Below are 16992 nucleotides of genomic sequence, written 5' to 3'. Positions count from 1 at the left end.
CAGAGTCACCACTTTCTATTCAGAAGCCTGGAAGAATTGACGCATGGAGATGCTTCAAGTAACCAGGTCACATTGCTTTAGCACTTTAATGCTTTGGCTATTGATTTGGTAGGTTTAGGTTCTCTTCACATCTTTGTTATTGAATAGCTCACCAGAACCTGGCAACCCTTGGGGGCCTCCAAGTGACAGATCCGGCAGAGCATTGTGGCTTCCATCATACAGGAGCCACAATGCCAATAGTCAGAGCCGTAATGCAGAGATGGTAAACGTTTAGTGATTTTGAGCATCTGCTTGTCCAAGTTTCGCCTTGGACCTTGTATTAAACTTTTAATGCAACTGCGTGCCTTACTCTTTTATAGCACTACTAAGTTGAGATATTTTATTCAACAGCAGTGAGTGGAAGAACGTCTGCAATCTCAAACACTCCTACCCACAGCATTGCAACTTCCATATCCCAACCTCAGACGCCAACTCCAAGTCCCATTATATCTCCTTCAGCCATGTTACCAATCTACCCCTCCATAGATATTGATGCACAGGTAAGATATGTGATAAGCTGCTCCCATGGAAGTGTGGCCACCCTTTAATTCATTCTTTGCCTGATTGTGGAAGCCACCTTTCAGGGATCCTCATGTCCACATAGCTGCGGGTCTCGGAGGTGGGAACCCCTATCTATCAGACTTTAATGATTCCAGAAATATCCAGTTTAGGATTACCCTTTTAGCTATACATTGTTTGCTGTTGTTTTTTCTGTTCAGAATCTGGGTGTTATGCTTGTAAACACATTTTGAGTTACCACTTGCGTTGCTACAGTATAGGCTGGCATCATTGTACGGCTATGTTCACATTACGGTACTGACATACGCTACTAAATCCCACAAAAAAAATATCCACCCTCTATTAATTCCTTAGTGCCCTGATCAGTGTGTGTCTCACAATATGCATGTATAGTGGATACATCACCGCCTGCAGTGGTAATGTGAACAGGGCCATCCTCGGATGAAGGTTTACTCTGTTGTACAGAAATCAGGAGGTGAGTAGATGAACCGAATCAAGCTGCCATGTCTGGATGGACAGGATGGTGGTTGCCTTTAGTAGCGTTTAGTTGGTCCATTTTCCTTTTGGTCGCCCTATTCATTATCTGTATAGGATCTGCTGAGATGTAAGGCTATGTATGCAAATTAAGTGCTTCTCTTTTTCTAATAGACTGAAAGTAACCACGATACCGCTTTAACCCTTGCTTGTGCTGGTGGCCATGAAGAGCTGGTGCAGACTCTTCTGGAAAGGGGAGCCAACATTGAACACCGAGATAAGAAAGGTAAAGGTATTCTTCCATTGAGAGCAGAGCGGCCCTACCATCTGTAGCTTGGGTGCCATATTAATGGCCATTGCAATGACTACGTATCTATTGCTAAATATATGAATGGATCCTTTCAGAAGAAATCGAGGCTTTTCCCTGATGGTATCTTATCCTGTTTCTCAACATACAAGCGGCTTGCAAGGGATTGGGAATGCCACCTACTGAATTCTGTAAATAGAAATTCACCCAAAGTATTGCACTTTTAATCATTCAGTCTTTTTTTTTCTCTTAACTATAGGTTTTACACCGCTTATCTTGGCAGCAACTGCTGGTCATGTTGGCGTGGTTGAAATTTTGCTGGACAATGGTGCTGACATAGAAGCTCAGTCTGAAAGGACCAAAGACACACCATTATCATTGGCCTGCTCTGGTGGCAGACAAGAGGTATCAATCTTTTCTAACAGACTTTCTGACACGTATGTCCAGTTTTTAATTGTTTAAAGCTTCTTTTTTTCTGTAATTTTCCTTATTTTTTGCCCACGAAGTATAAAATCCTTCCCATCTACTGCTACACCATGGGGGCTTTAAGTGTTCCTTTTGGTGCTAAATTCCAGGGGAAGAGATATCTTTGTGTATGCACATGCTAGGGTTTGGTTACTTGGCTTCTACACCTGCAGTTTGTGTTTTCTTTGAAGATTCTTGTCAAGATTTGCCCTAATCAGAAAACTATATACGTGAAACAAAAATTGCAAATCTGCCCTTTGCTTGTGTGAGAATTGGCCCCATCAGAACACGAGTCCCCATAGGTGTGTGCAGCAGAGAAATGCCGACCCCTTGTATGCACCTGTGAATGGGCAACCATCTGCTGCCCTGAGTGCTACCTAATCCTGTGCCAGAGTCTGCACACAGCCCACGGGCCCCATTATTAACCTGGCTTGAATAGGCATTTACCGCACCGTTATTTTCCTTCTGAAAGGCTCTTCTTGAGACTTTCTACAGGACAAAAAAAAAATTGGAAAATGATCAGAAAATGTTGTTTTTGTTATTAAACTAGTACATGAAAGTAGGAAACCAGTATGGCTGGATTCCTGATCTGGAATTATGATATTGATATTTAGGTGGTTGAGCTGCTGTTGGCTCGCGGAGCGAATAAAGAGCATAGAAACGTTTCCGATTATACCCCTCTAAGCTTGGCTGCTTCCGGTGGTTACGTTAACATCATCAAAATCTTGTTGAATGCTGGTGCAGAGATCAACTCCAGGTATGTGCTTTATTTTCTTGTACAAATCTGGTGGTATGATGAAATATGATATCGGCGAAGTATCATATCAGTGAAAAATTACATCTCGTGTTTTGACCGAAATCAGAATAGATAATACAAAGTGTATATCTAATATCATCAAAAGAAACCTGCCAACATAATCATCTCATGAATGCTCTTATTATAACGCATGTATGTGGAAATGACTTCATCTTCAGCTTTTTTCAGTGACGGTCAAAAAATTTCATGGATTTAGGTTTTTTTTTAAAAAAAAAAATCCGTGTTCTCACCCCATATTCCACACATCAACACTGAATGCCATCTGCCCTGTGGTGCATCTAAAGCTGCCTGCTATCTCTCCTGACTCCCCCATACACATGAAAGCTATAGACCCTGCACTCCGCGGGTTGATGTGAAATATATTAGTACATTTGTATTTAAATATATAATATATTTCATACAGTTATTGGGCCTTTATCAGAGCAGATTGCAGCACAGTGTGACACATGGGGGGAAAAAGGAGATTGAAATGCTCGGAGCACTCCCATAGAAAGGGATGAGCACCTCGGTGCTATGGGCGTAGCGCTCCCATAGATGGGGATGATCTCCATTTTTCCCCAAGCATCACACCATATATGCAGTGGATTGCCTGGGTGAAGCTTTATTAATATCTTTCACATGAGCCCTTGAAGGGCCAAGTCTACAACTTTTATTATATCTGCAGTGGAGTCTTACTTGAGCACCCACCTCAGAGGAGTGCCGTGCAGACTATTATTCCCCCCATATACATGAATGCTTAGAATTCCCCTGCCATGACATAACCTATCACAATAGCATAAAGGTCACAATAATGGAGGACAGAATGTAAGTCTGGAATTGGGTTCATTGTTTGATTAAACTAATGCTTTCAAATGAGTGAGACGTCACATGTTCCCGGTCTTTCCCAGAACTGGCAGCAAGTTGGGAATCTCTCCATTGATGCTGGCAGCCATGAATGGGCACACTGCTGCTGTTAAGTTGCTCTTGGATATGGGTTCAGACATCAACGCACAGATAGAAACCAATCGAAACACAGCACTTACTCTGGCCTGCTTCCAAGGGAGGACTGAAGTGGTTAGCTTGCTGCTCGACAGGAAGGCTAATGTGGAGCATCGAGCAAAGGTAAATGACGGGAAATGTTGATCACTGTGGCGGGGTTTTAGACTAATAAAAAGTAGGCGTTTGTATAAATGCTGCTTTAAGTGGTGCGTTCAAGATGGTTAGGAAGTAATGCTCATGGGCTGTAATTTTTCCATTTTTGGATCTAGTAGTTCCCACACTGCAATGATTGCTTATAGGAGGCAATAGATTATACATGGAACTGCTCTGCAAGCTTACCATTGTATCTTTTATTAGTAACCCCCGTCTAATCTCTGTTCCACAGTACTGGATAGAAGTCAGCGTGTCCTCCATTAGTATTTTCTCAAATGTTGTACCACTGGCCCCCTCCCCCGCCCCCAATAGTTTGGTAGTTACTGAGCAATGTTAAGCTGGGGGAATATATTTAAAAAAAAAAAAACGTGGCTATCCTCCCCACGTCTTGGCGAGGTCTGGTGTACTCTTGCCGGTTTCAGAGGCACACTGCTCATGTCCAGAAGTGAGGAAGTCGTCTTTCTCTCTGGTTCCCTTTTAAGTTGGACAGTTTTCCAACTAAGAAACTTTTTTTTTTTTTTTTTTACCTCTGTTCTTCTATTTTATACCCATTAACAATGCAACTTTTATCCGTAGTCTTCACAAATGTGTCAACTCAATATATAGATCACTGCGCCGGCTGCAATATTAGATGATGACTGAGGTATGAAATTCACTGACTTGTCTATCCCTACCAATCTCTTACAGACCGGCCTAACACCATTAATGGAAGCTGCATCTGGTGGTTATGCAGAAGTAGGACGGGTTCTTCTTGACAAGGGTGCAGATGTTAATGCCCCCCCTGTGCCATCCTCCAGGGATACAGCTTTAACCATTGCTGCAGACAAGGGCCATTACAAGTTTTGTGAGCTACTTATTAGCAGGTATATACAGAAACCAATATTGCTGTATACCGTATTCTCAACAAAACTATTTTGTGTATGTTAATTAGCCCTATACATCTAGATTTTTTTACACCTTTTGGAATTGTGTATTTAAGACTTCACGACCAGACCATTCGTTTTGCTGACGTTTGCTTTGTCAGAGGCTTACTTTTTTTGCTCAAAGGATCTAATGTATAAGGCAGTGTTTGTTGAACAGGTTTCTTTTTCCAGGGGAGCTCACATTGACGTGCGGAACAAAAAGGGGAATACACCACTTTGGCTGGCAGCAAATGGAGGGCATTTGGATGTTGTACAGCTGCTTGTTCAAGCTGGAGCTGATGTTGATGCAGCAGATAACAGAAAAATAACCCCACTAATGGCAGCTTTTAGAAAGGTATTTATTTTTTCTTTTTGCACATGTGAATTGCTTCAAAGGGATGGAATATTGCTAGGATATGCTATAATTTTATGACCAGTGGGGATCTGACTTTTGAGGCTCTAATCGATCCTGAAATTGAAACTGATGCAGTGCTTGTGCCACGCTGCATGTCTTTCATAGAATTTCCTGTACCCACGGGCCCTTGACTACAGATTGTGCATGAACTGCATCTAGAGACCCCTTTAGGTGATTACTGCTGGCTGATCCCTTTCCAGTCAAGTAGCTGGGTATTTTGCTGTGTGGTGAAGGGAGGGGACCCTTTCAGGCAATTTGAGGCTTGCTGCGGTTTCCCTGCACAGTCTGGTGGCTGGGAGTGTTGCTGTGTGGTGGGCTGGCTGCGGTTTCCCTGCAGTCTGGTGGCTGGAAGTGTTGCTGGCTGCGGTTTCCCTGCGCAGTTCGGTGGCTGGGAGTGTTGCTGTGCGGTGGGCTGGCTGCGGTTTCCCTCTCCATAGTCCGGTGGCTGGGAGTGTTACTGTGCGGTGGGCTGGCTGCGGTTTCCCTCTCCATAGTCCGGTGGCTGGGAGTGTTGCTGTGCGGTGGGCTGGCTGCAGTTTCCCTGCACGGTCCGGTGGCTGGGAGTGTTGCTGTGCGGTGGGCTGGCTGCGGTTTCCCTGCACGGTCCGGTGGCTGGGAGTGTTGCTGTGCGGTGGGCTGGCTGCGGTTTCCCTCTCCATAGTCCGGTGGCTGGGAGTGTTGCTGTGCGGTGGGCTGGCTGCGGTTTCCCTCTCCATAGTCCGGTGGCTGGGAGTGTTGCTGTGCGGTGGGCTGGCTGCGGTTTCCCTGCACGGTCCGGTGGCTGGGAGTGTTGCTGTGCGGTGGGCTGGCTGCGGTTTCCCTGCACGGTCCGGTGGCTGGGAGTGTTGCTGTGTGGTGAGCTGGCTGCGGTTTCCCTCTCCATAGTCCGGTGGCTGGGAGTGTTGCTGTGCGGTGGGCTGGCTGCGGTTTCCCTCTCCATAGTCCGGTGGCTGGGAGTGTTGCTGTGCGGTGGGCTGGCTGCGGTTTCCCTCTCCATAGTCCGGTGGCTGGGAGTGTGGCTGTGCGGTGGGCTGGCTGCGGTTTCCCTGCACAGTCCGGTGGCTGGGAGTGTTGCTGTGCGGTGGGCTGGCTGCGGTTTCCCTCTCCATAGTCCGGTGGCTGGGAGTGTTGCTGTGCGGTGGGCTGGCTGCGGTTTCCCTCTCCATAGTCTGGTGGCTGGGAGTGTTGCTGTGCGGTGGGCTGGCTGCGGTTTCCCTCTCCATAGTCCGGTGGCTGGGAGTGTTGCTGTGCGGTGGGCTGGCTGCGGGTTCCCTCTCCATAGTCTGGTGGCTGGGAGTGTTGCTGTGCGGTGGGCTGGCTGCAGTTTCCCTCTCCATAGTCTGGTGGCTGGGAGTGTTGCTGTGCGGTGGGCTGCCTGCGGTTTCCCTCTCCATAGTCCGGTGGCTGGGAGTGTTGCTGTGCGGTGGGCTGGCTGCGGTTTCCATCTCCATAGTCCGGTGGCTGGGAGTGTTGCTGTGCGGTGGGCTGCCTGCGGTTTCCCTCTACATAGTCCGGTGGCTGGGAGTGTGGCTGTGCGGTGGGCTGCCTGCGGTTTCCCTCTCCATAGTCCGGTGGCTGGGAGTGTGGCTGTGCGGTGGGCTGCCTGCGGTTTCCCTCTCCATAGTCCGGTGGCTGGGAGTGTTGCTGTGCGGTGGGCTGCCTGCGGTTTCCCTCTCCATAGTCCGGTGGCTGGGAGTGTGGCTGTGCGGTGGGCTGCCTGCGGTTTCCCTCTCCATAGTCCGGTGGCTGGGAGTGTTGCTGTGCGGTGGGCTGCCTGCGGTTTCCCTCTCCATAGTCCGGTGGCTGGGAGTGTGGCTGTGCGGTGGGCTGCCTGCGGTTTCCCTCTCCATAGTCCGGTGGCTGGGAGTGTTGCTGTGCGGTGGGCTGGCTGCGGTTTCCCTCTCCATAGTCTGGTGGCTGGGAGTGTTGCTGTGCGGTGGGCTGGCTGCGGTTTCCCTCTCCATAGTCCGGTGGCTGGGAGTGTTGCTGTGCGGTGGGTTGGCTGCGGTTTCCCTCTCCATAGTCCGGTGGCTGGGAGTGTTGCTGTGCGGTGGGTTGGCTGCGGTTTCCCTCTCCATAGTCCGGTGGCTGGGAGTTTTGCTCTGCAGGGATTATATCAGAATGTGACACTGCACTTTTCCATTCCTACATACTATTCATTCTCTGTAACTGCCCAGAAGTTGGCCCATCACCTATCATATTTGCATACCCTAGCAATATGACATCCCCCAAGTACGATAATATAGTTTCATTTTCTATTATACACCATTACTGGAATATCTGTACATTTCTACATATGTATACTAGTTTTGTTATGCACTTAACTTCTATTTTCCATTTTAGGGTCATGTTAAAGTTGTGCGTTACCTTGTGAAAGAGGTGAACCAGTTCCCATCAGATTCTGAGTGCATGAGATATATTGCCACCATTACAGATAAGGTAAGGTGATCTTAGGTGTTTGTAGCACACATGCCAACATGCTTCTTAAGTAATATATTATGCTATCACAATAGCTTTTTCACAGTTTTTAATATGGTTTCCGCCATTTTTACGCTTTCACATTTTAAGGTTTTTATCTCCATAACTGATTAAAATGATTGCCTTGTGAAGTGTATGTAGGGGGTAATGACAGTATTAGACTTCTGTTTCTATCAGTTGTACTTGCGTTTCTGTTTTATAGGCATGTTTAGGAAAATCAAACTCCAATAACTGGTGTACATCTGCCTAGCTGGTAAGGTTGTAAGCACCCAGTGTGGATCACTTGTAAATGGGATTAAATTATAGGTCTAAAAATGGTATTACAAGTGGCCATAGCTACCAATCAGATTAGCCTCATTTTTCAGTCCTGATTTAAAAAAAAAAAAAAAAAAATGTAAATCTAATTGCTTGGGACTGTTGAGGTTTCCTAAAACAGGTTTAATGCTCGAGACCTATTGTGTTCCCTAGCGGACAATCAGTCTTATGTATCGTGTGGTTTCAGGAGATGTTGAAGAAGTGCCACCTTTGTATGGAGTCAATTGTGCAAGCCAAAGACAGGCAAGCTGCTGAAGCTAACAAGAATGCAAGTATCCTCTTGGAGGAGCTGGATCTAGAGAAGGTAAAAATTTGGACTTGGGGTTTGCAATCGGGGGGGGGGGGGGGGGAACATGCAATACTTACAAGCAAACTCGCAAAAATGGTGGTGTGTTTTTAAAAGTATATAAAATAAGATCAGTGTTAATTTACCTTATTAGGTGTATAAAAAAAAAATGTTCCGGCTAAATTGTGCCAAAGCCATTTTCAGTTGGTGAATAGAATACCTATGGACATGGTATTGATGCTTTTTCCATTATAATTTTAGCTAAGAGAGGAAAGCAGAAGGTTAGCTTTGGCAGCAAAGCGTGAAAAGCGCAAGGAGAAGAGGAGGAAGAAGAAAGAGGAGCAAAGAAGGAAACTTGAAGAAATTGAGGCTAAAAATAAGGAGAACTTTGAGATCCAAGCTGCTCTTGAGAAAGAAAAGCAAAAGGTTGAAGGTAACGAAGATCATTTTGGCCAGTAGTTATGAAGTAATCATGCGTGCAATAACTGCATCCATTACTTGTGGACATAGTCTGTCTGATAACCAGCCTCAGCAGAACTGTCTTAGATGGTTAACACTGCCCTGTACGACGCCGGTACTGCTTACGTCACAGAAGTAAGCAAGCAAGCCTAGCCAACAGGATTTGTCTGCTCATACACATGAACATTTGTCATATTTTCAGTTCCAGAACTGTTAGTAGAACAATTTGTTATACCTAGTATGGAATAGTTTCATTTTTTTTTTTTGCATAATTAACTTGTTGATTATTTGTCCACTAGATGAGCCACAAGTGTTAATGGAACCACCTAGCGCCACCACCACCACCACTATTGGGATATCTGCTACATGGACCACGCTGGCCAACTCTCATGGAAAAAGGATTAACACTATAACCGCAAACAGCACGAAAAGGAAAAGCAGAAAGAATAAAATAGCTGAAAATGTGCAGATAATCTTTGAGGACCAGCTCCCCATAACATATGGGCAACAAGAAAAGTTAAATGGAGAGTCCAAAAGTAGCAGCACCTCTGAAAGTGGAGACAGCGACAACATGAGGATCTCGAGCTGCAGCGATGAGAGCAGCAACAGCAGCAATAAGAGTGACCATCATTCTTCTGCCCATGATGGGAGTCTGCTGAGCAAGAAGAAGCCGTCTGTCCTGGTGTCCTCCCCAAAGGAAGAAAGAAAAGTCCCATCTAAAACCTCAGTCAAGTGAGTTTCAGAGCTGTAAAAGGCTTGTGTAGTTGCATAAGACGTGGTCCAGTGATATAATCTAACAGTGGATTAAGTGACTGCTCATGCCAAGAAAGTTTTATACAAGTCCTTCTTAAAGGGGTATTCCATGAAATTTTCGGTAAAAAATCTGATGCGTGTATGTGGGATTAATGACAGCACTATGACAGGGTGCCACCCTCCTGACATGCAGATGCTGGAAACTTTCACCCTGATCTATATGTCGCCATAAATTCTGTCACCTAACAAATGCATATACCTTTAAAAGCACATCCGCCCCTATTCGAGTGTACTGATCACTTCCGGCCAGCACCGGGAACAGCTGATCAGCATGGGTGCCCGATGTCGCTATCACTATAAAGTCCTGGACAACTATTCATTTGAGTTTTGGAGACTTCATCCATGCCGCTGATCTCTATATCTACCAGCAAATATCTTGTCCCCAGAACTGACGTGTCCTGGTAATGCGCAAGTAATCTCGCTATATTATTCAGTCGGTCATCACAGGCTGTAAATTACAGTTCAAAAAGAGAACATCACCCTTTTAGTAGAACCCCTCTCCACCCAAATGTAACAGGGAGCACTTACACTCTTTTTAGTAAGCTGGGTGATAAAGTGAAGAAAAGATTGTGCCTTGGAGGGAAACAGTAACTGGCTGTGATCGATCTTCCTGACGTCTTTCAGCTTTTCCCCTTCTTTACAAGAAGAGCTAGAAAGTAAAACCTCTCAGTCTTTATGACTTCTAAAGGTGGTCAAAGTATTGCATATGTCTGGCAGTGAAAGGGTGCATCATACTGCCTGTCTTTTATCGTTTTGTTTAATATAGGATTGGTTATTTGTTTTTTTTTATTATTTTGAAGGTTATCAGAATCTATAATGGAAACAAACAATTCATTGTCCACAAATGTCAAGACGGGCCCTTCTCCACTGTCCTCTCCGAATGGGAAATTGACCATTGCCAGTCCTAAAAGAGGACAGAAGAGGGAAGAAGGTTGGAAAGAAGTGGTCAGAAGGTATTTGAAGCCCCCCCTCCTGCTGCATAATCCTGATGTTTAGTCACCAGCAGGAACTCAAAGGGGTTGTCCACTACTATTAATAATTGGCCATTCTATTTTTGTTGTAAATATCTTGCTTTGCAGTTATTGCCTGTGAGCGGCGCTATCACTGGCCGCTCACAGGCATCACGTGACCCCCGGCTGCAGCCGGCTCTGACATCCTCTGATGTCACGCCAAGTTCCGGCTGTAGCCAGGGGTGACTTCTGCGTTCCACCGGTGGATGCTGGGCTGTGGGCGGGGTTACCCTGCGCGTCACACCCGGCATCCACCGCTCGTTCTGCCTCTCCTCGTTCATTGGGAAAGCGCGTGGTGGATGCTGGGTGTGACGCACGGTGTTTCCCTGCCCACAGCCCAGCATCCACCGCGGGGACCGCGTCACTGATGTCACGCCTCACGTGACATCAGCAGCGGGGTCATGTGATGCCTCTGAGAGGCCAAGGATAGTGCCGCTCACAGTCAGTAACTGCAAAGCAAGGTATTTACAAAGATACTTATTTTTAACATAAATGGGTTGTCCACTACTTTTAATATTTGGCCATTCTATTTTTAAGTGTGAAAATCCATTTCATTAAACTCATAAGCTCTGAAGTGTAGGGGCAGATATCCTGATTCCAGTGATATGTCACTATACTGCTTGGTGCAGTTTTGATACAACCTATTTTCTTTGCTGTAGATGTAGAAGAGGTCAGATTGTTGAGCTCTGTATAATCCACTCACACCACTGATTGGCAGCTTTATGTGTACACTGTACATTATCAGAAAGCTGCCATAAGTTACACAAATTAGCTGTACTGGCTTGCATGCGATTCCTAGTCAGCAGTCAGTCTCCTGCTGATAAAACACTGTGTTGAAACTACGGCAGACTAATGAGCAACTGATGTATCCCTGGAATCAGGTTCTTCACCTCAACGTTATGCTGCTCTCGGATTAAATAGCAAAAACCTGCTGACATATTCCCTTTAAAGGGAACCGGTCACCTCTAGAAACGCTAGATCTGCAGGTAGTGTCTACATGTTGTTTGTCAAAAATGAAGTCTCCTGCATGCAGCTGCTCACTTCCAGTAATTGGGCGGTTCAGGGAGCTGTTAGTCACCACTCACTGCACAGAGTGTGGTGGTAATCATTCCTTAGCACTTTTAACAGCCTGCTCTGTAGCATGTGTGTGCCAAGCAGACTGTTGGTCACTGTATCTGGGAGTGATTACAGACGCACTCACAGGATAGTGATAAGTCCATTTTGAACTGTCCTCCCACCTCTCCTCCTGCTTCCTCTTTGACCAGCTTACAATCTGACTTCCGACCTCACCATTTTATTTATTTTTTCTCACTTATATAGCGCCATTAATTCCACAGCTCTTTACAGACATTATGGCCACTGTCCTTATTGGGGCTCACAATCTACATTCCCTTTCAATATGTCTTTGGAGCGTGGGAGGAAACCGGAGAACCCGGAGGAAACCCACACAAACATGAGAACATTCAAACTCCTTGCAGATGTTGTCCTTGGTGGGATTTGAACACAGGACCCCAGCGCTGCAAGACTGCCGTGCTAACCACTGAGCCACCATTCCACTGAAACTGCCCTGACTAAAGTTACCAATGACCTACTAACCGCCAAATCCAAGCGACACTTCTCTGTCCTCCTCCTCCTGGACCTGTCCTCTGCTTTTGACACAGTGGACCATTCCCTCTTACTACAGACTCTCTCATCTCTCGGCATCACAGACTTGGCCCTATCCTGGATCTCCTCATATTTAACAGACAGTATATTCAGTGTCTCCCACTCACACACCACCACCTTCAAACCACATATCCAAGCCCTTTCCACTTCCTGCCAACTCCAAATATTTCCCGGATCCGTACATTCCTTAATCAAGAATCATCAAAAACACTGGTGCATGCCCTCATCTTTCGCCTCAAGTACTGCAGCCGTCTGCTCTGTGGCCTCCCCTCTAACACTCTGCCTGACTAATCCACTTTACCCCCCGCTATTCCCTGACCTCTCCTCTCTGTCAATCCCTTCACTGGCTCCCCATTGCCCAGAGACTCCAGTTCAAAACCCTAACCATGGCATACAAAGCCGTCCACAACTTGTCTCCTCCATACATCTGTATCTAGTCTCCTGATACATAACCTGCACACAACCTCCGATCCTCACAAGATCTCCTTCTCTACTCCCCTCTTATCCTCTCTTCCCACAATCGCATACAAGATATCTCCCATGCATCCCCCCTACTCTGGAACTCTCTACCCCAACATATCAGACTCTCGACTGCCGTGGAAACCTTCAAAAGGAACCTGCAGACCTACCTCTACCGATGAGCCTACAACCTGCAGTAACCCTCGCTTCACCATACCACTGTACCCTCACCTATTGTATCCTCACCCATCCCTTATAGACTGTTGGCCCTCACGGGCAGGGTCCTCTCTCCTCCTGTACCAGTCGCTGACTTGTTTTTGTTCAAGATTATTGTACTTGTTTTTTATTATGTATACCCCTTTTCACATGTAAAGCGCCATGGAATAAATGGCTATAATAACTAGTGACTGGAACAGCTCCCTGCACCGACCTGATAACTGGATGAAAGTGGCTGCAGGGAGAATATAATTTCATTTTTCCCCTCTAGCTGCTTCAGTAGTGCAGTCAGATAGGATTTAAACGCTATTTACCTGCAGATTGCCTTTTTTTTCTATAGATGTCTCAAGGCATTGGAAAGGCTTAATTACTACAAAGCTAATAAATCTACAATAGTAGATGGTTAACTGTTTGTCTCCTATGTGTATTTATTAGTGGCGAATATAGCGTGTATAAATCTTGACATAGTTAATGAACATTCTTTTAATGTCAGTGTCATTGGTTTCTTGTTTCTTCCAGGTCAAAGAAAGTGTCTGTACCATCAACAGTCATTTCACGAGTCATAGGCAGGGGTGGCTGCAACATCAATGCTATCAGAGAGTTCACAGGAGCCCACATTGATATAGACAAGCAGAAGGACAAAACTGGAGATCGAATCATAACTATCAGGTAATAGACATGGGGTGGCACAAGAAAATCAGAACAGAATTTCCAGTGTTTCTGGTTTTGGATTGTAAAATACATAAGACATGACATCGTTAGTTTTAGCAAAGAGTATAAGTTTTAGCAAGCCTTGAAATTGCTATAACCAACAAAGACTTTCTTATAAGCGGCGTATGCGTGGGTCACTTTGTGCTAGATCTATCTTTTTGGACCTCCTTTAAATGTTACTCCTACTTTAATGACTGATAATTGTGCAGTCATGCACGACTCTACAGTCTTCTGTAAAAATGGATAAGATCCCAGTGGTAAATTTTCAAATCCACGCTGCTATTAGCCCCTTCACGACCTTTGACGTACATTTACATTAAAAGTACTGCCCCTGCCTTTAATTAGGGCTTGCACGCCAAGCCCATATCTTTCCCCTCATATGATAACTTATTTAATCAGCCATCATGTGCCTTTAAGAAGCGTGTGTGGAGCGGTGCTCCACCCATGGGTGTTAACCAATTAAATCCTGCTGTCAATCAATGACAGCGGGATTTAACATGTGCCGGCCGGAAGCGTGTCATTCATCCTGCCCATGGGTCCCGCCCTTCACGTGATAGCGGGGGCGCTTATGAGTTGTCATAACAGCCAGGGGTCTGCTGATGACCCCTGTGCCTGTAATTGCGATCCTCCTGTGAACCCCGGCCCGAGGCTGGCGTTCATAAGAGATTGTGATTTCTGCTATACATAGCAGTGCTGTTGCCCTGCTATGTATAGCACAAGTGATTAGACCATCGCAGCTTCAAGTACCCTTGGGACTATTAAATTAAAGTAAAAAAAAAAGTTTTTAAAAAAAAAAAACAAGTTGAAATCACCCCGCTCGTGCCCCATTAAAAATCAATTAAAAAAAACAAACACATATTTGGTTGGTATCGCTGCATTTGTAAAAGTCCGATCTATGAAAATATTAAATAAATGAATCAGATCGATAAGCTGCATAGAGAAAAAAAATCTAAATTCCACACTTATGTTTTTTTTGGCCGCCACAACATTGCAATAACAGGCGATCGAAATATCGTATCTGCCCCAAAATGGTATCGGTAAAGATGTCCGCTCAGGGCACAGAAAATAAGCCATCATACAGCCACATATCCCAAAAAATGAGAATGTTACGGGTCTCGGAAAATATTGACATAAGCAAATATATATAAATTTTTTTTTTTTTTGCATACAAATTTCTGAGTTTTTTTCACCTTTTAAAAGAAAAACTATACATGTTTGGTATCAGTGTACTCATACCAACGTGGAGAATCATATTGGCAGGTCAGCTTTACCATATAGTGAACATGGTAAAAGAAAAAAACAATTGTGAGATTGCACATTTTTTGCAATTTCAACACACTTGGAATTTTTCCCCGCTTTCGAGTGCATCACATGATAAAATGAATGGTGTCATGTATCGGGAGGTGAGTGGGGCCGATGACTTTACATCCACAGATATCTGCCATCTAATTGATATCACGCATCTGTCTTGTGCATTAGAATACAACAGACCGTTCTAGAAATCTCTTCGGGGGGAAAATGTTTTGTTCTACTCATAATAAAGATCTTCATTCGGGCTTCTGTGGACCACAGTTCTCCTTGTTTGTACATGGGGACACTTGAAATGAATGCCCACAGCAAAATTTCACCTTTTGCAACCCCAAATCTCTAAAAGCCTTGGTCCTGAAATGGTTACCCGCTGTCTGTTTTTGCAGTGTCTGATTATATACATTCTGATCTCTGGCTACCAACCTGTTATTTATCTGTTTACCCAGGGGAGGGACTGAGTCCACCAGACAAGCCACACATCTGATTAATGCACTTATTAAGGATCCGGATAAAGAAATAGATGAACTGATCCCAAAGAATCGCTTAAAAAGCTCCTCCACATTCTCAAAAGCAGTATCTTCAGCCTCCTTCACTGTATCCTCTGCTAACAGCTCAGTTATGGGAATCAAAGTTACAGCGGTCACAGTCTCTTCGTCATCACAAGCTGCCTCTGCCCTCACTGTGCCGGCTATTACTTCAGCATCTGCTCACAAGCCCCTGAAAAATCCAGTGAATAATGTGCGACCAGGATTTCCAGTATCTTTACCCTTGGCTTACCCTCCTCCACAGTTTGCCCATGCTTTACTTGCTGCTCAGACTTTCCAGCAGATCCGTCCTCCACGGTTACCTATGACTCACTTTGGAGGACCGTTTCCCCCAGCCCAGTCCACATGGGGCCCCTTTCCTGTCAGGCCTCTAAGTCCTGCACGAGCTACCAACTCTCCTAAATCTCACGTGATGCCTCGCCATACTAACCAGAATATTGGTAGCCCTCAGGTGATTCCAGGAGTCCCTTCGTCTACTAGCCTGACAGCTACCACAAACTCTGCGGCCTCAGTGCCTGTCTCATCTACAAATGGAAGTCTCAGCTCACCTTCAGTCAGGAGACAACTATTTGTCACAGTGGTCAAAACCTCCAATGCTACTACAACCACAGTCACCACAACTGCAAACAATCACATCACCACACCAACAGCCTCAACCTGCCCTGTACCCACTGCCAAAGAACATCATCCCATGTCATCACCCTCATCTCCCTCCCCACCATCCTTGCCTGGAGGGGGATCTAGAAGCAGCCCCTCTGATTGCCTGACATGTTCTCCAAACAAAGGGACCTCACTTTCTACTGAACAGGATTTGGTTATTCAACCTGTCATGGAGATCACCAGCTCAGGCAACAGTAAGCAAGCGAGCTCTACCTCTGGGAGTACCACAATGCACTCAGCTCACCCACACCCCCCAGTGTCTGTTTCACAGGATTCCCGACCTTTGATAATCCATACACAAGTCCCTCCTGCCCCAGACCCAAGAATGGCACCATCTCTTAACTTGGCAGTCAGTGGTCCCAATCACCAGTCTGCTCCCATTCCTTCTAATATCCCAGCATCCTATTCCCTGACCCAGTCCTCTATAGTGTCTACGTCCTCTGCTGCTAAAATTGAATCCCCCGCTGTTCGATCTCACTTACATGGAACAAACCCTACACATAAGAACCAAGTCACAGTTCAGAATTCCCCAGTGCCGGGTATTGTTTCTCATCCAAATATTAAGCGACCCCAAAGTGTACCTTCAGGTCCACATCCTTCCAATCTAAGTACACAAAGTGCTGCTCAGAGTTCCAGTCATCCTTCAGCTAAGTCCATGGCCCCCAATTTCAATTCTCCACTCCCCTTCAGTCCGTTTAGCACACTCTTTGAAAACAATCCAAATCCCACTCATCCTTTCTGGGGTGGATCTATGGTCTCCTCTCAGTCTACGTCAGATTCCATGCTATCCACTCAGTCTTCATATTTGCCAAATCCAGAGTCTATGCTTCCATCTGATACTTCCAAAGCACCAGGTTTCAGGCCACCGATGCAAAGGCCAGCTCCAAGTCCGTCAGGTGAGAGATCTCTTTAGTGAAAAGAACCATGAAACCGAATATATTTTTGTTGGCTCAATAATTCCAGCAATGTGCTGTACGTTTGTTTTCATCTGCTACAGC

The 16992-nt window shown here is 45.5% G+C and overlaps 1 protein-coding gene across 9 annotated transcripts in view; it reads left to right on the top strand.

Moving 5' to 3' along the window:
• Positions 1–16992, top strand: part of ANKRD17 (ankyrin repeat domain 17) — a 115967-nt gene that overhangs the window by 92021 nt on the left and 6954 nt on the right. For 8 of the 9 annotated variants that reach the window (XM_073637935.1, XM_073637927.1, XM_073637965.1 and 5 more), the window contains 14 exons: positions 391–539; positions 1207–1318; positions 1599–1744; positions 2419–2561; positions 3509–3722; positions 4440–4615; positions 4847–5009; positions 7413–7508; positions 8050–8166; positions 8410–8581; positions 8907–9339; positions 10221–10373; positions 13290–13439; positions 15236–16890. In XM_073637935.1, coding sequence (XP_073494036.1) covers positions 391–539; positions 1207–1318; positions 1599–1744; positions 2419–2561; positions 3509–3722; positions 4440–4615; positions 4847–5009; positions 7413–7508; positions 8050–8166; positions 8410–8581; positions 8907–9339; positions 10221–10373; positions 13290–13439; positions 15236–16890 — 3879 coding nt within the window. The remainder of the gene's footprint in view (positions 1–390; positions 540–1206; positions 1319–1598; positions 1745–2418; positions 2562–3508; positions 3723–4439; positions 4616–4846; positions 5010–7412; positions 7509–8049; positions 8167–8409; positions 8582–8906; positions 9340–10220; positions 10374–13289; positions 13440–15235; positions 16891–16992) is intronic. The other variant, XM_073637946.1, reaches the window with a different exon arrangement.

Source organism: Phyllobates terribilis, unplaced genomic scaffold, assembly GCF_046119375.1.
Source record: "Phyllobates terribilis strain yellow unplaced genomic scaffold, ASM4611937v1 Scaffold_1__5_contigs__length_1240528914, whole genome shotgun sequence".
In the NCBI taxonomy this organism is placed as follows: Eukaryota; Metazoa; Chordata; class Amphibia; order Anura; family Dendrobatidae; genus Phyllobates; species Phyllobates terribilis.
Note: the sequence above shows the minus strand (reverse complement) of the source record. Positions and strands in the feature narration are given on the sequence as shown.